This window comes from Rhea americana, unplaced genomic scaffold (assembly GCF_003343005.1).
Source record: "Rhea americana isolate MKP2758 unplaced genomic scaffold, rheAme1 scaffold_7, whole genome shotgun sequence".
Classification (NCBI taxonomy): Eukaryota; Metazoa; Chordata; class Aves; order Rheiformes; family Rheidae; genus Rhea; species Rhea americana.
Window position 1 is genome coordinate 455,689 of NW_028186867.1, and position 23,970 is coordinate 479,658.

At 37.1% G+C, this 23,970-nt stretch overlaps 1 protein-coding gene across 1 annotated transcript in view; it reads right to left on the minus strand.

Annotated features, from left to right (window-relative positions):
• FRMPD4 (FERM and PDZ domain containing 4) overlaps positions 1-23,970 on the minus strand; it is a 312,762-nt gene that overhangs the window by 4,559 nt on the left and 284,233 nt on the right. The window contains exons 6-15 of the mRNA XM_085321501.1: positions 16,809-16,913; positions 15,537-15,644; positions 12,509-12,640; positions 10,544-10,663; positions 9,697-9,833; positions 8,439-8,565; positions 6,008-6,097; positions 5,249-5,431; positions 1,787-1,925; positions 104-1,165 (exon numbers count right to left, since the gene is read on the minus strand). Coding sequence (XP_085177627.1) covers positions 104-1,165; positions 1,787-1,925; positions 5,249-5,431; positions 6,008-6,097; positions 8,439-8,565; positions 9,697-9,833; positions 10,544-10,663; positions 12,509-12,640; positions 15,537-15,644; positions 16,809-16,913 — 2,203 coding nt within the window. The remainder of the gene's footprint in view (positions 1-103; positions 1,166-1,786; positions 1,926-5,248; positions 5,432-6,007; positions 6,098-8,438; positions 8,566-9,696; positions 9,834-10,543; positions 10,664-12,508; positions 12,641-15,536; positions 15,645-16,808; positions 16,914-23,970) is intronic.

A 23,970-nucleotide genomic window follows, 5' to 3' on the forward strand; every position in this document is an offset into this window, starting at 1 on the left:
AAAAAAAAAAAAAAAAAAACCCTCAGGAAATGAAGTATTTCCAAAGCTAAATGGATGAAATGGAATGATTTTCAATGAATAAATGTAACTATGGTGAAAGAACCTGAATTGTCATTCGTCTGCTGTTCCTCTGAAGCAGCCAAAGCTTCTAGTGCTTGAAGTGTAGAGACTACAGCATCATCTAGCCCCTTTTCACACTTTCCCTCTGCATTAGTAGGGACAGCATCGATAAGCGACACTGGAATGTCATCATTGCCTAGATTACTAGATTGCTCCTTGTCTTCTCTAGGCTGAGTTGCTTGATTCTGTGAGTCTTCCTCATCTGAACTGTCCCTGAAGCCAGGTGGAGGAGCAGCAATGGCCATATTTAGGGTATGCAATAAGAAATCATCTTCATTATCATCACCTTCTGGAGGTGGAAGTGAAGTCAAATCAATAATGTCATCACTAGACCCAGAAAGGTTGAGAAGAGCTGGCCTATTGATTTCTCCTACCATAATGTCTTCTTCACAGCTTACTTCATCTTCATCTTCAGCATCATCTGTGTTTTCTGCATAACAAATATCATGTAAYAAAGGCTCTTCTATCCCTTCTGCAGCTCCAAATATTTTACTTTCATTTATAGTTGCGTAAACAGAATTTGCAGCAAACTGAATGCTTTCAGCATCTGGTGACAATTCCAGGCCTTTAAGGTCATTGGCATTACTWATATAAATGGCTCTCTGTTTTTCTAGTACTTCTGGACTTTCATCCAAAAGCCTTTCATAGCCAAGAGTTTGTGGATTGATACCATCCAAGTTGTGATCTCCAAATATAAAGGAAACTTTTGCTCCCCTAGGGGAATCCTGTGCTTTCTTGCTAGATTCCAATCCTGAAAGTGACAGCAGTGAAGACTGATTAAAATTTCTATTTTCTTCTGCTTCAGTGGAGTCACTTTGCTTCACCAGATGCGGATCAAATCCACCTGAATTATAAGTATTTTCTATGTACAGATGTCTATGTTCCTTTTGACATAACAGACTTTCAGAAACATCTATAGTCTTCTGTTTTGGATCACCAAAGGATATTTGAGTCTCTTGACCTCCTTCAGCCAGGAATGTGGTAGTTCTTGGTACACAGTTCCACTCAGAAGCAAGGAGACTATGCTTCCCTCTATTTTCAGTTCCTATAGGGTGGTGAAATAAAAGTAACATTGTGAAATCACAGAGCAAATGCATGCAAAACAATAACTTGTTAATGGTGAGCAGCAAGCATTTTAAATAAAACAGCTGAGCCATCAAACACTTCAAAAACACTTTCCAAATCACCTCTACTCTAAGCTAAATAGTTGTTGGTTTAACGACCTGAAGTTTAACTGGTACTTTTATACTGCAGTACAAAACTAAACTACAGCTAGCTACAAACAGTATTCCAGGAACAGTAACACAAAACCAAATCCCCAACCATTTCCCTCAACACCATTTGTATTCTTACAAAAGATAAATGTATATAAAGTAATAACACTCATAGATAAATAAATTACCATGCAGTTGTTGCACTATGTTACGAAAAAAATCATGATTTGTTTTACTTGTCAACTAAGATGCTATCAAAAGCTGAATATTAGAACATCATAAAGCTGAAATGGTATACTGTAGTGCTGGGTCTGACTCAGCAAACAAATCTCATTTGGAGTAGCCTTGTATTTATATGGAGTTCCACTGGCTTCAGCTGGATATTCTCTGTGGCAGAAGCAGAATTCTGCTTTATTCACGTGACCACCGTTAACATACTGTCCAATGAATACCTGTATCTCGGCTCCCTGCATTTTTCTTGTTGGCCATGTTAAATATCGAGCGCCTTGAGTCAACCAGCAGTCTATAGTATCCAGCTGCTAGGCAAGCAAGATTCATTGCGTCTGATGACTCCATCAGTAGAATAATAGGCTAAGAAGAATATAATTGAGTCTTGGTTAAGGCTGTTCTTTCTCCACCAGTTTACCTGCTGAAAATACTACTACATAGAAGCAAAAGGAATTACATCACAAAAGCCACACTGAAAAATATACAAGTGAACTTACTTTCCTCACTTCCAATATGAAACAATATCAAGCATTTAGAAAAGATTGGAGTTGTAGTAAGGTATATGCCTAGCTGGACAATTTTAACAGCTGATCTTGCTCTGTTTCTGAACGAAGAGCTAACCATTTTAAGACTCTCCATCTTTTTCTTGTACAGATATATTTCTCTCACCAAAGCACTGTTTGTTGCTATTTTTAAACTGCCAGGGCTAAGAACCTGGTTCATCAGGAGCTGGAGTATTACTGTAGTATGAGAATCACTGCAGCTTGCCAGAAAATCAGGTGCCATAAGCACGTGTAAAGAAACCAAACAGGAAGAGCAGTCAAAGAGATGGGGAAAGGGAAGAACGAAAAGACACGGCAGTGAGGTTAAAGTTATCATTACAAGGCAGCAGCAGTGAAAAATCAAAATGAGAATTGAAGAGTGTTTATGGCCTGGCATTATTAAAGAGACAAATGATGAAAAAGAAGCAGACAAACAAAGATGAAGAGAACACAGACAAAAAGAGCCTCAGAGGAAGATCAGCAAAATTACAGCATGAACAAAGTAAAGTCCTTAAAAGATAGACATCGGCCTGAGTTAAAAAAATAATAGTTGAACCTATGCAGAAAAGTGAGAGACCATAGAGCTTTGAAAGATTATAGCTACCAGGCTAGACAACATTGAATGTGAGGATCCATGTGAGACGCACTTTATTTAATTTCCTTTTCTTTCACCATAATACATAAATTTCTTTGCCTAAACCTTTTTTGTTCATGTCTCTGTRGCTTTTAATACCAAAAGCTGCTATTCTTAAATACATCTTAGGACAGCCAGCCTCTAGAATTCCTTAATAAGTAATAAAAATTACAAAGTCCTTATCATGATACATAGTTAGAATTACACCATAGACAATCTATTTTATTGCTCACACAAGATGTAGTGACATCTGCTTATCCTAATTATCTTAGTTTAACATAAAGACCACTGTCATAAGCCAAGTGCAGGGTACCTGCATAATTTCTTCCAGAGGGAGTATAATATGGAACGGGGATGGCTCTCCTTATTCAGCTTCTTACTAGTGAAAAGGCAACTGATGCCAATGGTGGTTGTGGTCAAAGAATAATTCAAGATCGCAGTTTACTACCAAACCCACAATAGGCCTGGTCATGTTTTAAATGCCTGTGCTGCAGGATCTTAGGCAAAATACTCTGAAYGTTTTAAGAGCAGTTTTCAACAACATGCAAAAATTCTAAGTATTATTCTTTCTTTAAAGTATTTCATGCCAGCACAGTTTGATGTTCTGTTTAGTACATGCTTCTTTCAAACCATTCAACTATAAAAATTAACATAAATTATTAAACCTGTAACGGGCTAATTGATCTTTGTTCTTTCAAGTAACTACTAAAAACTAACATTTGAAATGCTATGTTGATCTCAAATTTTTTGCAAAGATTAATAGAAACAGATGATCTTCACAGAAATCTTAGATTGCTCAAAGCGGTGCTGTGAACTACTGCTCATTTGCTGAACAGTCCTGTGACAGATAAACCTTTATTGGCTGCTTCTCCAAAGTGATGTACGCTTGAGAAAGCATTGAAAAGAATCAAAAATAAAAGAGAAAAACAATTTATGTTTCTGAAGACCTTCAATTCCAAGGATTTTAAAATGCTTCATAAGTAGACTAAACAYACCTCACAGTACTTAGTGACTTATTATTCCCATTTATTCATTAAGAAACAGACTTGTATTGACATAGTCAGAATCTGGATATKTAAATCTGGCACCTCACAGTAATCCAAGATATAAAAGTGCCATCTGCTTGAGAATAACTACCTGTGTGWGCCCACATTTTCTCCACAGAAAACAATCACATTCCCTACTTGCTCCCTCCATAGAGAGATTTTTTTTTATCAAATTCTAGCCACATCCTCCTATCCCCATTAGGCCAGTTTCTCTGGGTTTAAGATTGCATGTGTTGAAAGGCATGGAGACAGGAATATATGTGGTCTGCAATAAGATAGTAATAATATTTTAAAATAAGATAGTATCACGGTAATATAAAATAGTGTGGCACACAATATTGCCTTCAACATACAAGCAGATGGAAAGTATTTCATTTCTATATAATTTTCTCCATCAGTAAAAAGGGGAAAAAATTAGTTTTCTCTCAAGAGGGCTATGAGCTTAGCACAGTAACAGGTCTACAGTTGCTTGAGATCCTCAGATGTTGTTGTTGTTAAGGAAGGTGACAGAGATGCAGTATTCACTAGYTTGTAAATTTTTCTTAAATTGCTGTTAAAGAGTATCTAGATTAATTTACAGAGATGTTTTTCATTAACTTAAATATAGGCCAATAGTTCTAGGTCAATAAAGTTAAATAATTCAAAGCAAAAGCTTARTAAATATTCCTTGTATATGTTTTACATGTATTTGGATAAGCAAATAGAACAGTTAGGCTGTATTTATTTTAGCAGATCCCAGTATAATGAGACATCTTCCTTCAATCTCTAATTATCAGGATTAATTCTCTAGCCTTTCACTTAAGGCTACAGGATCTAACAGGAAGCACACCAAGAAGAACCAGGACAATATAATAAACAAAACTTCACTCACTGCCACAAGATACCACAGAGGCAAAAAGGTAGGRTTCAAGAGAAATTAAATGCTTATAGACAGAAGGCGAATATCCATGCATACATTACGTAGGGTAGAAAACTTAACTGGAGTTATAGGGATTAAAAAAAAATTTGCCTCTTTACAGGTTATTTCTTTGGTAACCACTATGTGGTTACTTGCTGTGTTACCAGTTGGATGTAGCTGGCAATTTTCTAACAGCATAGTATAGTCTATAATATAGCTCAAAGAGTTTCAAAAGGACGTCAGCCTCATCATCTCCTCTTACCACCACAGACATCAAGAAACACAACAGCAAAGCTAGTCGCCCTAGGTCAGCCAACAAAAAAATCAGAAACAGAATACAAGTCCTGTACACCACCAGTCTTGTATACCTTAGGCCTCTCAAATGYCTAAGAAATACTCTGTATGCACTCTGACCCCAAAAGGGGTAAAAATGCACCTCTAGAATATCAATGGCATGAAAATCTTTGGAATAGTTAGTATACCTTGCTCAAAAACTCAAATAAAAWTGACAAAAATGTTAACTTTGTCTTTGACATTATGTGAGTATAAATCAACACCAAACTTACTTTTACATCTAAGACATGCAGCTCAACTCTAACACTGCTTTCATCTTCTGTAAACATCTCAATCCTGTTCACATGGCTGAAGTCTGCTAAGAGAGCCACCAGGTTTGTTTTGGTGTTTATCACATGGCTGATTCCGTATCGTGGCCCTACTAACAAAGTCACTTCTGAACGCTTTTCTCCCTGCTTCAGCATAAAAAGGAAAAAATAAAAGTAAAAACATGATAGGCACTGCATAGGAATAACAATTGCTACTGCCCTTCTTCATTTTCATGAGGCTTCATATTCATATTTCTACATTAAAGATTACTTCATGTTTTCGAAGAAGATCAAATACACAAGAGTATACATAATTAAATATAGAAAGTAAAAGAATCTGCTCTTGGATATTGGCTGTACTGTAGTTTTTAGATGGATGAATGGTTGGATGTATAAAGGCTGCTTCTGTTAAAAGAAAATCTTTATCATCAAGAATTGCCCAGGTTAATAATTTTAGTATTTTATAGTTAATTGGATGGCAGTATTTGCTGAATAGATGCTGCTTATCTCCACATCCCCAGTCAAAGTACRAATTGTACAAGGAATCTTATTTTCAAGATGAAAAGAAAAAGAAGTGATTTAGTTCAGTTTAGCAACTATTTTTTCAGTGTATGAAGAGAACTTAAAAGCTTCTAAAGAAAATGTCACGGTTCAGCTTTTGCAGAAAGGCATTTAGAGAAAATAATCAAGAAAACAGAGTAAATATTTCAAGAGAAATATTACCACTAATGTTGCCTTGAAAACACGTCCTCCATATAATCGTAGATCACTGAGGAACTTGAGATAATGCACCTTGGCTTGCAGAGCGGAGAGCTGAGGAAACAGTAGCAGGGATAAGATGCAGTGGGGGAAAATAACACCTTATCAAATTCATAAGGAAAACATATTTATKTAGTGTAAGGTGAGTAGACTGCAATAAGAGTTCTTAAGAGCCTGAAACTAAATCATTAGATGCTTTAGTTCCAGAGGAGGAGAAACAGTTTCGTTCTTAACATTAAAATCTTATTTGTTTAGCTAAAATGCACTCAGGACTTCAGTATGGGCTGTGTCAAGGCACTGCAAGAACATTGTAACTGCTCCAATGAATGGAAAATATTAAACTACTCATATTAAACAATTGTTTATTGAGGGATTTAAAGAGTAGACAGCAGCTTTCCATTCACAATTACCAACATTTCTTTAACATTTTATGAACCAATACAGAACAAGAGAACAAAGAATTTGCATTTGTCAGCTATGTGTATTTCATCTTGCTAGGTACYTGTGGCGTATTATTCCACCTCATTACTGTATTTTTCATTTCTCTAAATAAAACTTTTCCACTATACTTAAGAGAGAATTAAATCTGAAAGCCAAATACAGTATACGAATACATATGATCATATCATGCAATACTTGCCATAATTTATCTCCTTTTTCTCCTCCTAGTTTAAATCACCTACTTAAAAAGCAAGAACTGCAAAATATTTTATCATACTGAATGGAAACAAACAAACAGTTCATTTCAGCCAAACAGTTTGGATACAAAACTTTTACCTCACTGGGCTAAACCTTTAAATGTTGACTTTGAAACAATTTGACAAATCAAGCTCATCTCATTTGCTATTTTCTCTCCAGCCACTAGATTTCAAGTCTAAAAATTTATTTGGTCTTGAACAGCATTTTAAGAGCTGATAAATTTAGGTTCTTCTAGACTCCAAGAAAGAAATGAATCCAAAGGACAGAGCCTATGGAGGATGCCTTGCCTAGCCCTTCAGTAGGTGTCCAGCTGGCGCAGAAATTCGTAAGGGTTGTAAAAAAGGAGAATCCTAAGAATGACAGACTTTTCCTTCATGTGGAGGAGAAAATAAGACGCTAAAAGGAAAYTGGTTCCCAGATTAATACCTGCAAGTGAACTAGAAGGCAATGGTGAGACCAGATGCTTTGTTTCTGAGGTCTACGTGCTAAGAAGGCAGGTAGACACATGATGGATTTCAAAAGCTCAAATCAAAAAGAAGAAAACAAAAATAACAAAGTGTGCTGCRGGAAGAGATTGTTGCAATCTCTAGTCTAACCAAGAATCAATACTGTATGCCACTGGCATCCATTTAGAAAATAAAACCAAACTTATACTGCCAGAATAAACAGTAAGTAATTGACATTATTCAGCTTTAGCTTCAACAGTACAGGAGACGAGCGTCGTTTYGGTCAAAAAGGTGGCCTTCGTTCCCTAGACACACAGATCTGTGCTCCCAGGCAGAGATGATCAGAAACTCACCAACTCTGAGCAGGTTTTCTGCTGATCACAGTGAACCTTAGATTGGGCACTACACATTTTKAGGGGTTGCCATTCAGCAAGAGAGTGGCGTGGAGCAGGATTCGGTTCATWTTATGTTCCTGCTAGTCATTCTAGGTTCTTTTTATAGCCAAAGGAGAGAAACAGGCGTTTCTACGACAAAGTCAGATGACCTATTTTTGGTGCCTAATGTGGGATAGGATGAATTGCCCCCTCGAAGTGCCTGTTTCTCTCCACTGACTGCGAAGAGAGTCTAGGTGGCTTGCAAAAAGGAATTTCAATATGGTGTCTAAAACCTGCCTCAGCTGTACATACRGAACCAAGGCATTTCTCAGAGATGCTGTCTTCTACATCTTCTTCCAGCTGAAGTGAAAGCTTAGTGTTAAGAAAATCATTTTACAACAACAAGGAAGGTTAATTACTGTAACAAACACCATCTACCCTGTTAGGTCTTGGCCAGCAAAAGGTGTCTACCTACAAAATAACTGAAAACAATCCTAAAAAATACCACTTATGTTACACCCATAGATCCATGTGGCTCAGATCAGAGCATYAGAGAGAGAACGATAACTTTCCTACCAAGTTTCTCATTAATAGGAAGCACTAAATGAATTTAAAAAGTATAATCTTTATCGTAAGTGGAGTGTTAATAACCAGTTTTCTGTCATTCTCTAGATAAGATGGTTTAGTTGGGGTATAATTAATTTTTTTAATTGTTCTTGGCTACGTCATAATGGGCACCAAACGTTAAGTTGTCTACATTCTCCAAAAATATAATGGCTAGATGTTTTTCCAAAGGACTAATTTTAAATGTTTCCCATGCATACCACCYTCTCTGGTCTTTAAAACATATTTTCCATTAAGATGCAAATGTAATACCTTTTTACCCGGAGGAACTAGGTTTTGATTTGCTTTGACAAGGTGTGAAAGTGCTTTCTTTATGTTCTTTTCTTTCATGCTTTGCAGCACAGCAGATGGAAGAAAAGTCTCTAATCCCCATTCTTTTCTGCAATAAAAGGCATATATTTAATTTCACATTCCTGTGATGATTATTTATCTAAAGACTACAGTGGCCATGATGCCAAGTGAATGAACTCCTGAAAGCACAAGGAGAGTTGATGAAGTCCAGTGTTTTGCAATAATGCAATATTTTCCATACTCAAAAWACAYATTTGTTATGAAGAAGATGCTTTAAAATATATTATCCTTTTTMTCTCCCAATCCTATCACTCAGAAAGAAGTTTAAAGTTTGCCTGTTTAAAATCTAGGCTTTATTGTTAAGCACCACTTAATTATCAAATACACAAGTACCATTATAAAATTAAAATTGCAGAAGATCTAACAGCATAATGCCAGACTTCATTTAATTTTCTAGTTTCTTAGAGCAAACCAAACATAGTCTTTGTCACTTGCGTTTCATTTTGCTCCTCAGAAGCAACCAGTCCCCCCCTTTTAACCCAAATTGCTTCTGCTTTAAGCATCCCTTTTGACAGAAGACTGACTCGTCAGTAATAAGTAATTATTTCAGCTGATTCATTAGTAGGAAACAATATAACATGATMCTCAGAAAAGTGGATGAACTAAAGACTGAACTAAAGAACTAAAGCACTAAGTAATAATGAAAAGGTATTTTTAAAAATCCAAGCAGATATACACAGTTTCATTTTGGAAATTTTCCTTTCCTTTGTAATTACATATATTTACCCTTTAGGCTCTTCTGCACAGTTATAAGGAAAACATAAAACAAGTGATTACTGGATATTTCTGTATCTGAGAAATCTTCTTTGATAAAGATGGAAGACCTGTGGTCTTCTAAGCCAAAAAATAATCTGAATCATACTACAACCATCTCTGTACTAAAACTTTAGACCATTTAAACTTAGATATGACTAATAAATTCTTGAAAGCAAGTGGGTTAATCTTATTTACACTTACAGGCTATTTCTACTCAGATGCCTACTCAGATGGCCAAAGGTCCATACTTACAGCTCTTAACACACCTGAATCACTGCCAGTGACAAAGACAGAACATAAATTTGTTGCATATGTGTAGATACATTAAGGAACCAACCTTAGAGTATCTATAAGTTACTCCTAAAGCTTCACTTCTAAGGAACATACTTTATTCTCAACTTACTCTATATATTTGAGGGAGATTTTCTGAGTTTGCTTGGTGGTCACAGTTGCAATATACATTTGTAATGCAGCCAACCGCAGGGCAATGTCGTATTTCAGTTCTGGTCCAAATCTTTCCTGAACCACATCGTTACAGCTCTGCCAAAGAACCAGTAGAGGGAGCATCAAGTTCAAAAATCTTGCACTAAAAATACATTATAATCCATTATTTAAAGGAACATGAAAAGTAACTCCAAACTCCAAACAGCAGGACCATGCTGAAGTTAAGACTGCAGCTCTCAGAGATGTCAGATGCTCACAGGAGATGGGTATGTCTGAGGAACACACGAACTTCTGCTAAGGGGCAGAAGGCATGAACATTTTGATCCAAGCTTTCGCTCTCTTCATCCTTCCTGAGAACAGTAATCGTCTTTCACAGTGACTGTTGGGAGGGTGTTAGAGTATCTGGATTCAGGATAGCAGGATTCTGCCTGCTCAAACATCCAGGAAAAGAGAGAACTACATTGCTTGTACACCAGCTTTCTCATCCATTTTACTGGAAGTTCCTTCTCAGACATCATTTCTGCCTGATATTACAGTACCAGAAATAAGTAATAGTAATTATTTTGACTTTACTCTCTTTGAAAGCCAAATGTATTTTGGAAAGATATCAAAGCATTGCTATGGAAAACAGGGAACTTCCCTGATAATAAAGATCTGCAGATTCCCCAAGTTTTATATAGCAGAAACAAAAATGAGGACTTACTACAGCCACATTCTTCTACGTGAAGACAGATATCTATATATACACTCAGCACAATGATCTTTTTATTACCCTTTATTAGCATAATGGCTGCACTTTCACTCACCTGTACATAGAGATATTCAAAAGCAACTGGATCTCTTCTTAAAAGATCAATGGGATCCTTTGGGACAAAGCTAATCCTGAAAAGACATCTCATCTTATGGGAGCTTGGCCTCTGGGTCACCTAGGATCGTACAATAATCACATCAGAGCTTTGCCATACTGTAACACAATCTGTACCTTTAAACTTTCTGACCCTGTCCAGAGGCACTGATAGCAAGGGAAACAATTCTGTCCAACAGAGCTTTCCAGTGGGCACTTCATTAAGAATTACACATAAAAACCCCATACATATACAACCTTGTGGAAAGAATTTAAGACATACATAGCCAATACTGCCCAACACAACTCATTCTCACTTAAAACCCAAACAAAAGAACAGATGGCATAGACCTTAATGAAAATGATCCAACAAATGAGGTGTACTTCAGCAGGATCAAGATTCGCATAAACTAGAAGGATGATAAGGTTTTTGGGGAGAGGTCACATTTTATTTCTCAGACTAAATGATAATGCAGGTGCTATTATTCTAACTCTTTCTTGACTGTATTTATCCATTAGGTAATTTGTGAGAAATTTTGTCTTTTCAGTTTTCCTGAGTTATTCTGAATTAAGATATTTTCTCCTAGACTTCTGACCAATACGAACCTCTCTCAGTGTTTTAAGGAATGAAAAAAATTTCTCTGCTTGTTGGTCAGCAAAAATCTTGGTTAAAAATGTAATACAATAATCCGCATATATTCACAGGGAACCGCCACATAGCTAATGAATAATTGGATGAAAGGGCAGCAATCCAGTAACACTATCATAAGTCATGGTCAGCAGCAACACTGTAATAGCAAATTAAAGTATTGCTGATTGTACAGGAACTTCAAGGAAGAAACCCTCAAAATTAATGTAGTTTATGCAGTTTATTTCATTAGACTAATGTAATTAGAGAGTTAGTGTACTCTATAATCAGTCTTTAACTTATAAAACTCTATGTTTTAAAATCTTCAATAAAGTGATAGTCTTGCACTCAAAATGTATGCTTATCCCACATCATCTCTGTCCTCCTTCCTAGGTATCTAGGCATACTCTGTATGCATAAATAAAAGCTCAGGATGGGATCTTCAAAAGCTTTCTGTGTTGGCTTATTYTGATCCTTTTAATTTCAATGGGAATTCTACCAATTACTTCAAAGAGAGTGAGCTAGGCCAGAATAGCCAGTATTGAGTACTTCTCAATACTGTACGTTCAATGCATAGCTTATAATTACAAGAAAAGAATGTTAAGATGCCAAAGTCCAATGTTCAAAAGTTGGAAAGTGCTAGAAAGACTGTTAGTTGATAAACCAAGTTCTTTCATACTGTTACACAGGCTCTAGTTACATGATCAAAGGAATTTTGACATTTAAATTTAATTATTGTTCTCCATCTCATCTAAGAATTCATTTCTCTTCTTTGGAAAAATTAGGCAAAATCTAAAAAATACTAACATTTTCCTATAATATATAAACATCATGGGAAATTTCAGGCTAAATAGTTTGTCATAATGATAAGCAGCTAAAATCAGGGTCCTCTGCCGGGAAGAGTGAAGAGACTTAACTCTAGTCAGAGCTGGCCTGTCAACAGCCTAATTCTCTTCCCGGATCTAAGGAAAAAGTCACAACAAACATTTTCTGGATCACAACTCATCATCACAGAAGTGACATAATGTCTCACTGAGACATTGCCATGCCACTGCCATGCCAAATTTGGCTTCATCAGAAAGAGTATCATTTCCTGTTATCCAGATACACATTTGTATAATCAGATAGGAATCAAAGATCAAATTCTTACAATCACTTTTATGTATTGGTATTAAGTCTTTCATTCTCCATATCGAACAATAAATCTTGCAATTAACTCATTTAAGTAATTAAAAGGTTGGATAATTTACTGATTAATCAGTCTCATTAATATCTGTTTTCACATATCATTACACAAACCTGAGTTAGAGTCTCCTGTTCATGTAGCAAAAGGAGTTTCGCTCCAGATCCTTCAACCCTCTGCTCCAGCATCAGTGAAAAGTGTTCGATACACTTGATGGAAAGCTTTTCTTGGAGTGTTAAGATGACATCCTAATTAACAAAGGATTTATAAAATGCAACTAAATTCATGGAATACTTGGAACCCAGTTCTTCCTTGCCACACACCCAACGGAAAATGAGCACTTTTGTATTCAAGTATCTTTGAATTGGTATCAAACATGCATGTGAAAAATACATACATGCAATTACTGTGAACAGACAGTTCTCAGGGCAGTTTAACAAGCAAATTATACTGTGTGAGCCTTAAATCATACCCCTCCGTCCCTCTGAAAATGCAACCTATCCATCAGCAAGGCAGAGAGGGTCTTGCCTTTCCTCCCTCCACCTATTTCTAAGGGAGAGCCACCAAGCAGTAAGGACAAAGCCAGTCCCAGATTAAGACGGGCCAAAAAAAAAAACAGATGGCCTTTCGTTCTTATGTCAAGTTTTTTTTTAAAAGCATTCTTTGATCTTTTATTTAACACACTTGCATTTAAAATGCTGACAAAAAGTCAACAATTATGATACCTATGCCATGCAGCAACTCTAAATTCAAGGATTATTTTAATTTACACTATAAAGCCTATTTTAAAAGAATTTTAATTAGGCTTTTTTCCCGTTGGCTTATGTCTAAGGGTAATCAATTCAGAACAATTGTTTCTAAAATAAGAGCTGAATAAATATCACAAAAACATTCAATCGATCCATAGTTTACTTTCATATACTGCTCTGTAAATATATATGTAGAGTATTAATATCATCTGACAATTATCTCTTGTTTTGTTGAATGTTGTAGGAGATAGAAATACATAACAACCCATCATTTAAAAACAGTATCACACTACGGTGAAAGATTAAAGCATTTCTATCTATCCAAGAGAATGTTATATACACATAAGGATCCAGATGGACAGGATTTACTATGGAGATCATGATGAATAGTAATCCAAGTGTTTTAACATAAGTTAGGAAGATTAATTGAATGATTACAGTGTGTTTATGGAAAGTCAACATCAAATTGGTGGAAGGATGAAGGATGTGTAGGGGGATAAGGATAATTCTGTATGCTGTAAAAAAATAAAAGCATTAATGGATTGCAAGCAACCACTCTAAATAACGGAGGTTAATATTCCACTATTCTGGCTAATGGAGAATCTATTGCTTAAGCATTAAATCTACTTTTATTTATACTCCTAAACTATGTTCAAAGATATAACAGTATAACAGTATATAACAGTATAACAAGGTATAATAGTAACATGAAAAAACATGCTATTAAAAGGAATTTTTGAAGAGGAAGTAATAAGCGCTATAAAAGGCACTATATGTTGCTAGCTATCTTGGACCTTTTAAATTTGCTGCTAAAATACATACACACTGTATTACCCAAACAGATTCATTTCTTGCTAACACAGAATCACAAAGTGACAGAGTAGCTGAGGTTGGAGGGCACCTCTGGTGATCATCTGGTCCAACCCCACTGCTTGAGGAAGGTCTGTTAGAGCAGGTTGTCCAGGGCTGTGTCCAGTTGGGTTTTGAGTATCTCAAAACATGGAGACTCGACAAGCTCTCTGGGAAACCTGTGCCAGTGATCAGCCCCTCACAGTGAAGACATGATTTCTTATGTTCAAGTGGACTTCCCTGTGTTTTGGTATGTGCCTGTTGCCTCTTCTACCACTGGGCACCATTGAGAAGAGTCTGGCCCCATCCTCTTTACATGGTCCTGTCAGATATTTATACATATTGAACCCTGCACCTTCTCTTCTCCAGGCAGAACAGTTCCAGCTCTCTCAGCCTTTCATGTAATTACAGAATGGTTGAGGTTGGAAAGGACATCTGGAGATCATTTAATCCAAMCCCCCTGCTCAAGTAGGGTCACCTACAGCATATTAGATAGGATCAYATCCAGGTGGGTTTTGAATATCTCCAGAGAAGGAGACTCCACAGCTTTTCTGGGCCACCTGTGCTGGTGCTCAGTCACCCTCACAATAAATAATTTTTTCCTCAGGTTCAGTTGGAACTTCCAGTGTTTGTGTCCATTGCCTCTTGTCCCTTTACTGGGCACCACTGAGAAGAGTCTGGCTCCATCTCTCTACACCTTCCCTTCAGATACTTATACACATTGATAAGATCCCCTCTCAGCCTTCTTTTCCCCAGGCTGAAYAGTCCCACTTCTCTCAGCTTTTCCTCATATGAGATGCTCCAGTCCCTTCATCATCTTTGTGGCCCTTTTCCAGACTTGCTCCAGTAGGTCTATATCTCTTGTACTGGAAAGCCCAGACCTGCATGCAGCACTACAGATGCAGCCTCACCAGGGTTGAGGAGAAGGGAAGGATCCCCTCCCTCGGCCTCTTGGTAATGCTCTAAGGCAGCCCAGGATACTACTGGCTGTCTTTGGCATGATTTAGGAACCTAAATGGAACAGAATATCACAAACACCTCCATAGTAGCCTTAGCAGTGGGTCAGAGCTTCACTGCTTTGTTTAACCTGTGTGAAATGTGTTAGGGAAAGTATAGAGGACAATACACTGAGATGAACAATTTACCACTGCCATCACCCTACAACATCCAGTTCAAGTTCACTGGATGACAAGATAGATGATACTTAACTAGCAATCAACATCTTCGTCTTCTTAGCTTCTTACTTTTGCTGACAAATCATGCTACCATTTGGCACCATATCAAAATGATAGGTCCATGCAATTTTAATTGTGCTCCGGGCACATTAAAATGATCACTCCTACTTTTTATTCATCCACAATACAACGTATGTTACCAGCAGAGAAACAGAATGGAACATTATTTCTCAACTAAGAATTCAGCCATAATCAAACACACCAGTCATTCTGATCCTTAAATGGTTCAAAATAAATTACAGTTCTCAAAAGGTCTTGCAAATTGGCATCCTGAGCATTGCATGTTATGGGATTTGGTAGATTTAGCCTACCTTTATTGAAGTGCTGCAGTCAAAACGGAAAGATTTGGTTTGTCCATTTTCTAGATACACCTTCAGAACATTTGGCATGAAAAGAAGCGAATTGTCCTTAACTGTTTCCTGCCAAGTAAATTAGTGAATCAGATTACAACTCCACTTTTCATGTTAAAAGGGAAATCGCAATTGTCTTCTATAGAGAAGGGCATCGTACAGATGAGCATGTAACATCTGAAAATTATTTTGTTAACTCCAACTGAAAGCAGAATTAGTTACGCCCTACAAGATTCTAGCCATGTTCATTACAGCTGCATCTACTACCTATCTTTTTGTTGGAATAAATAACTGTTTGTGTACATTTTATTACTGACTTAGAATATTTTCTTTCCTTAAATACTGTTCCTCTGACAATAAATTCTACCCCTAAAATTGAAACATTTTCAATAAAATAGAAAAAATAGGTTACTGTGCCTCTGCAACACAGTAAGCTATCTAGTGTCTTTAATCTACAAAACTGGAACATCAGAATCATTAGTAAAAATTAAAATCAAGATGTTACACATTTTCCTTGATGCTAGATGTTAAATTTGGCATAATTTGAGAAGAATAATGTATAATACTGCTACTTAATTGTGACAATTCAAAAAAAGAGTAAAACAAACCCCAAAAGGAAGAGAAACAAATAAGGCTTTGCTTTTTTAACAAAAGCAAAATCTGCTGTGGAAAAAAATACAGTATCACTTCATGTTTGAAAGAGTTGAACAAAGGCATCAATGCAGAAAGATGTTCTGGCAAATTATGAAAACAAGCTAGATGTTCATGTTTAAGGAGGAGTTCAGTGGCTCTCAGAACAAGGCTCACTTTTCCTGAGGGCTGGAAAGAACAAGTGCAAGTAGATAAACCAAATTTTAAAAGAGGTCTGTAAGATAGTGTTAACTCATTTTCCCGACATGCTATTTCTCTTGAGTTGATGGGTTTTCCTTTTACAAAAATGCCCTGAAAAAACAAGCAAGCATTATCAAGGCTATAAAGAAAGATATATGTGCGCTATCTCCACAGAATGCATATTCACCAGCATTTATTTTTTTTTTTAAAGTTTAGGGGCCCAATTTGTAGATGTGAAAAAATGAGCCTTTCTAAACTTCAGAAGTAGAAATATCCTTTTCTGTTTTTTTGCAAGCCTATCACCATTGTTCCTACTACATATTTTCCTTACTTTCCAGCCTTGAGGCATACCTTTGGATGAAATGCTCAGTCCTTCCTGAGGTTAAAAAGTTGAATACTCACCGACACCTGGCCATTGATAATTACTTCTTCYGAGAAGCGCACTTTGACAGGATTGGACTTCAATCTTGCCTTTTTTGCAGCACTAATAAATGCTGATTTAGGAGACTGGAAGGAGAAATGAYGACAACATATATCACACAATTTCAAGTTACAACACATCTTTCCTCTTTAAATTAGTTACCTTGTTTCTCACACATTGGGTACTCCACATATACAGTAATACTTTGCATACTGTCCAATGAGAAGAATGGAAATATAGCAAAACCATAATGCTCCTTGAGAAAATACATATACACAAATATATATAGACGGGTAGCACATACTGAAACTTATCCCACAGTCAGACTGGAGCAATGAAAAGAGCTGTCAGTATATACACAAATTCCTGATAGTATTTTATCAATGACTGCTGTCAACCACACTTGCTTGCATGAATGAACATTGATCAGGGACCAGTCAATGACTTTTCCTTCAAATGGAAAATTTTGGCATAGTCCATGAGAAACTACATACACATACTCACATAGATTTCAAAGAAAAGTTTTTAGAAACTGGCAGGATGAAATCTAAGTTGTTTTTGTATGCCACTGACTTATTATCACATGGAGAATGTGATGACTAATTCAATGGGCTCAATATCAACCAATAAACAATGAACAGAAGATGTCACACTCCACGAAATATTAGAGTCATCTGGTAATTCCTGGAGTTCAAAACAGAACCAAGGAATAGAAGTGAATGCTTTCTCAATTTCAGAGTTCATTCTTACTTATTTTTTCTCTAATAGCTATGACCATATAGTGCTTTTTTTTTCTACCAGTAACAGCATACGAAAGAAAATTCATACACAGGATCAAACCAAGCTGAGTTTCCAAAACCAGTGATGAAAAACACAGAAGGGCCCCAAAAGATCAGAAACAGTAGCAGAWAAGAAAAGAAAGTGAATTAGAAAAACAAAAACTCTTCTTCAGTGAGACGGTACAACAAGAAAATGGTAATGCAGCATGCTCACATACAGTACTCTGGAAATGAATACCTAGAAAAGAGACAGCTTAAGGTAACACCATGATTAAGACCGTGCACACATGCCCTTTCCAATTTCCCCCTYCTCCATCTGGTGCTCCCTTTCTGCAGTGTGAGGAGCGTTTTCTATCTGACATCCAAATAACGGACTGCAATCTCTCTATTCCTGCTGCCATGGGACAGCACAACTACAGGAACAGGCTGACTGGCTCTCACTTGCAAGGACAGGTGAAAAGAAGAGTATCTTCCAGGTACTCTTCTTGCTGGAAGAGGCTTTTTACAGCTGGTTGCTCTTGTTGCAGATGAGTCACCAGCCTCGCCTCTCTTTAGATGCAGCCTGTCAAATTTTATTCTGGATTCCGGTACGGTTTTTCACATACAGTAAATCTGGCAGACCGCTATGTCGCTTTGTTGTTTGCTCTCTAGAATTTCAAAAGTCAGGGTTGGGAGGGGAGGAAAAATAAACACTTAAATTACCCCCAAAATGTGATAGGGGATTCAATACAATTGAAAAGCTTAAACATACATGAGGTCCCGGGAATCTCCTCGGGCAATAATGTTCAACATCACTGCTTAGCAAGAGAAGTACGCCATCGTCTGTGATAAAATGTGCAGCTTCCCTACCTCGTCACTTCTACCGCTGCCTGCCTGCACAAGGGAAAATGGATAGACTCAGGCATATTTCAAGACACTCTGGGTACACCTGAAAGTAAACTGCTTTCTAAAATATCTTCAGATTGTATAACAGGGATATAACAAAACCTAGAACAGCTGTGCCAAGCTTTGGGGGAATAGTCTCCGATGATTAAAGGTTTGAATAATATCACAGATTTTACATTTAATTACACTGTCTCCATTGTGCCTGTGTCTGCATTAACTTGGCACTTGACATTTTCTCTTTGAGAAAGGAACCATTTCCAAAAAGCAGGGGRAAAAATAAACAAAATATTTATTTTTGATTATCAAAATTTACTTGTCTAACAAAACAGCAGGAATATCATCTGCTACTCTATTATATTTCAATGTCTTATCATTTCCAGGCTAAGAACACTATCAATAAATGATTCCAAATTTATGAAATTCTAGATAAAAGTGGCAGGTTCGTTTGTTTCTGATATGCCATCTTTTAGCCAAATGGAAGCCATTATTCTCAGCCAATGACCTTACACAGGAGGTGTTTACCGTAATGCAGTTTATCACTGCAGGTAAAGTATTTGCATTGTCACAGATAAAAGCAGCTTAATTAGAGTGACTTTTGCAAAAAAGACAAACTTCACAATGTGTGACCTATGCAGCATTTTCTGCTGAAAGCTCAAATTTATCAGGAATTTGGGTAATTTTTACTTGCTTACATAGAATTAAGTAAAACTTCAGCTGATCATTTCAGCACTACTTAGAGAAACTGCCAGCAAGAGCGATGAAGCACTGCACAGAGATTTGTTTGGAGGAAAAGACAGTGAAAACTGAGACCCTTCTTTGAACCCTGTTTGTGATCATAATCTATGGGCATCCCATCAGCAGGGTCAAAGTATGAGAGATTGCTAGTAATAAGAGGAGACTTTCTGGAAAATACTATCTTTCTCATTTTTTGGACTTCTCAAAACTAGATCTAACTTTCATCAGCAGCATTATAGCAGATCAGTTGCAGATAGTTGCTTGAAATTATACCCTCTATTTTGCGGGAAGCTGTTTTTACATTGACAAAAGAACGATCAGTGTTTTGCCCACTTCTGCAATTTGAGGCGATTCCAAGTGAAATGGTGTTTACATTGTTGCAAAAGCCCCTCTGAGTCCTCTCACTGGTAGAGCTGTTGCAACAACAAAATCATTCCTCATGCTCACGAAAAAGAAGGATGTAGCAGCTTAGAAGAAGATAGCGTAGTACTGAGTTGCCATAAGGAAATAAAACAAGGCAGCAGTATGTAACAGTCATAAAAGGAAAAAGAAAAATTTGCTTTCTGAAAAYGAGTGTCAAATCAGACTAAAATAAAGTAGTTTTAAGTAGCCATAAATTGCATATATACAATCAATTTTAGGCTTGTTACCCAAAATTAGTCTTTAGTTAACTATGAAATATTATGTTTGTTAGGAAATAAGGAAAAATTGTATGACTACAAAAATGTGTTGATTTTTTGGGCCATCCCTAAAGGCAAATATGTGAGGCAAAATTTAGCAAGCAAATAAAATGTGAACAAGAGGAAAAATTAAATTTATTAAGTGGAACAGTATGTAATGCCCCAAAGCAAACTAAATATTGTCATTCATGGCTGTGAGCAAGGCTGAAACAACTAGACTGCATCATAAGAGCATTGCAGAAGAGCAGGCAGAAACGGGGAACTAATAATGTTGAGAAATTTTACTATGCAGTAATTTGTTATCACCACARTGCACTGACAGATCGCCATCAGGAGTGTTCCTTTGTTAAACTCTTGGCACAAGTTTAATTGCTGAAGTAATGATCAGATTTCTGATCGCTCTTAAAAACTGAGTTTCTTCTCTCCTAAACAAAGTGATCTACCAGAAATGATGATTACATTTTGTTATTGCCAGAGGGTAATCGCAGTCAAATCATTAGTCACATACATATATAACTTATGCATTCAAGGTGTGGAACTGCCAAACCTTATTTTAATCCAGGAACCGCAAAAATTTTATCAGTTTCCCCTACTGTAAACAACAGGTTTATTGTGACTGTCCCAAGTACCATGAGTGAAACAACAGATCTGTTTCAGACTTTGTGGAATGTGTGGACATCTCACCTTGTCTCCTGACTAGATGGGCCTGGACCCCCTACCTCTACATTTTTAAAACATGGAGGTCCTCCACAATATCCTCTTTCACTGGCTGCTTGGGATCCTCCTTGTCAAACTTCAACCCTTTATATTTATGGATTACTCTACATTCATGACTATTTCTCATATACAAGTGATGTCTCTTAAGTGCAGAGAAGTACATAAAAAGACAGCCTTGCTGTACTGCTTGAAGCCCCCCTGAGCAAATTCTGCCAGGAGGAGGACCTCTGGGAATGAAGGAACCTTCACCCCAGGCACCAAACAGGAAGGAATATGTGAATGATAATGTACCTGAGATTGGAGAACGGCTAACGAAGAGGGAAAAGAGACCTAACAACAACTGTGGAGCAGAAGAGAGGAAGAACGAACAAGTATGAGAAAAAGGCCAACGGGATGAAGGGTGGAGAGGCTGAAACAATTAACAAGAAATTTTATGCAGGATTTTCACATATTCTTTCCTCCTGAACAGACTATGTATTTCGTACAAGGACACTCTAGAAAAATAGGTACAGTCTAAGAAGAAGCCTCCAGAAAGAAAGGACAGGTGCAGCAGCGCACACTGGGATTTACACTACACACCAGTGAATGAGGAAAGGCTGTTCAACATAGTACTTATATGAGAGGAGTCCTGCCCACACAGCAAAAGGGTTGTTGGAAAGTGGCCATGTACCAGCCTGCACTTCTACRAAGCAACACACTGTTAGTATGTTCATCAGTAACCACATTATCATCACTCTGTGTCTAAAACTAAAGACACATACAGAATTAAGCATGCTAAAAAGCTTACATGGAAGTAATGCAGTGGCAATGGTCCTAAATATGATTAGGAAAAATGTTGTTATGTATACACTCAAAGAAAAAACTGTCATCATTCTACATCAACTTCTCAACTGCAAGTAGTCAAAAACCATCCTGTTCAAAAGACTCATATGTCTAGCTTCAAAATGATTTTTAAAAGTACAATTTGATATTCTTYTTCATTTCAGGTTTCGAAGTCTTTGGAATAAACCTGTTTATTTTTTATATCCTTGTTTACAATCAATATAGTTGATACAGTGGGCTGTGCTATTAATTACACAACTCCAGAAGGGTAAGCAGAGTGAAAAACAGACAGTGAGAAACTTTGAATAAAGTCACAATCATTACAATTCATAAATGACTGTTATTTACTGAAGGTTCTCTGTAAACATTTTTTCTCAGACACATTAACTGTATTATGACATCTCTTTCAAATGGATGTAAAAATAGTAAAAAAAAATCTTATCCTTTTTCCATYACAGAACAGCCAAATCACTGCAGATCTCTACTGGGCCTGGATTATATCCAAGGACCTTAAGAGATTACTAATGAAAGCAACGCATCAAATAATTTCTACACATAAAATCTGAACAGAAAACAAAACAGGCACATTATTTGAGTAATACTTAAAAGTTAGTAAGGCACCAATCTGAATGATACTCCATTTATGGAATAAAATGTTCAGAAATGATAATCAAATGCCATAGTTATAGAAATCAAAAATTTAAACTGCTTCAAGTACTTTAGCTATTCAGTCATTTCCTTATGAGCAGTGGTGATATTTACCTAGCAAAGATTTATTAGACTGATGGAAAGAAGAAGAGGGCATAATGCTTTGGTGTGGTCATAATTAAAATGAAATTTTAATGAGTTTAACCATTAGACAAAAATGAATGCACTTAAGCAAAAAYGATCTGCAAAAACTTTCAGAATGTACTATGTGAACTACAGAGTACTATAAATCTAGATTACTTTTACTTTCACCTGCAATCATAAAGAATGGTTACTTGAAAGCATGAAAACAATACAATCGTTGAACGGTGTAAATAAAAACAATTAAGAAACAGCACTCTGTAATCTGTCTTGGCAGATATTTTTCATGCAGTCATAGAAACAAAAAGGTTCACCATCAAGAAGAGAGCTAGCTGAAATGTTTCTAACAAAACATTATATTTCTCCCAGGAATGGAAAAGAAGGTTCAGTCTTTATTTAAAAGTCCTTAATTTTCCTTTGTCTGGTTTGTATTTCATTGTTCCAGTTCTATGAGTAAAATGGTAAAAGGGAAAAGGGAGGCGTCAAAACTAAAGAAAAGAGGAAACATGTAAGTATCATAGCTTTTGAAGACATAAATATTGTTCAAAACTGAAACAAAATGCATTTGTCAAGGGACCTGGTGCACTCAGAAGTACATCTGCTTCTCCTCAAACGGAAAAAGACGGCAGACATAGCCACGCTGGCGCAACATGCAGGTGACTAACAGTCAGGTTGTGGCCACGTAAAAGTCCAGCATGAGCCAAAAGTTGTAGAATAACTCARAGCACCAGCAGACTTCACTGCCCAGGGTTCACATGAACTGAGGGACCCTGTGCTGCACGAGGGCCTCAGTTTGGGTTCACACACTGGCAACTCCCCCACTGCTCCTCAACCCTATGCACACTTTGTTTCCACTGCAAGGAACCTGGGTTTGAAAGTGGTGAGAGAAGGAAGCTATGATCCAATACATCCCTGGTCTAGACAGTGGTGGGAAGCGTAACAGAAGCGGAAAAATCAGGGGAGAGATGCAGGGTGCAACAGTTCAGATTCAGCCACTAGGCTGGTGCCACWTCCCTACTTTGTGATGAAAACGGGTAATTAAAGCTAGTGCTACTATGCATGCAACTACCACATCTTCTGACTGTTCTGTGGGCATCCTCAGGGAGATAATCTTCATGTCCACATGAGTTAAAACTCCCATCACTCCCAAAGCATGGGTGCTTTGTCTGCTGAGGTAGCATTGGGTACCTGGACTCCAGCAGGCACGCCAGAGTGGGGGGCAATCCAATACCATGCATAAACTGGGCATGTCAGCCTATACTGTTCCCCACAGGAAGCACAGTGCTTCAGCACCATTTTTAGCTTAGTGACATCTAGATATAGTTTAGTTACTGAATAGCTTTTGATGCTATATAAAGAGAAAAGCAGCTTCTGCCTCGTGAGGCCTCAACTAGGGGTTGTATCCAAACAAACTGCGAAGATACCAGGTCACAACTTACCTTCTCCAGAGCAACTGCTGGAGGAAGACAGTACCTGTGCTGGAAATGTCTCCCACAGGATATGTTGCGCACAGTTCATTTAGGTTTACAGCTTCCCTTATGTTCAGTATAGACAAGCTTGCTCTCCTACCAGCAGCAAAGCAACAACAGGCCACAACACCTCGAAGGCATCCAGTGCTACAGTTTATGGTCACTTTTTAATTCAGCAAGTAACCATAGAGTCACATGTATCTGCTCTAAAGCACATRCCCTTTTTTTCACCTGACAGTTAAAGAAAAGAATAAAGCCTGTCAACTA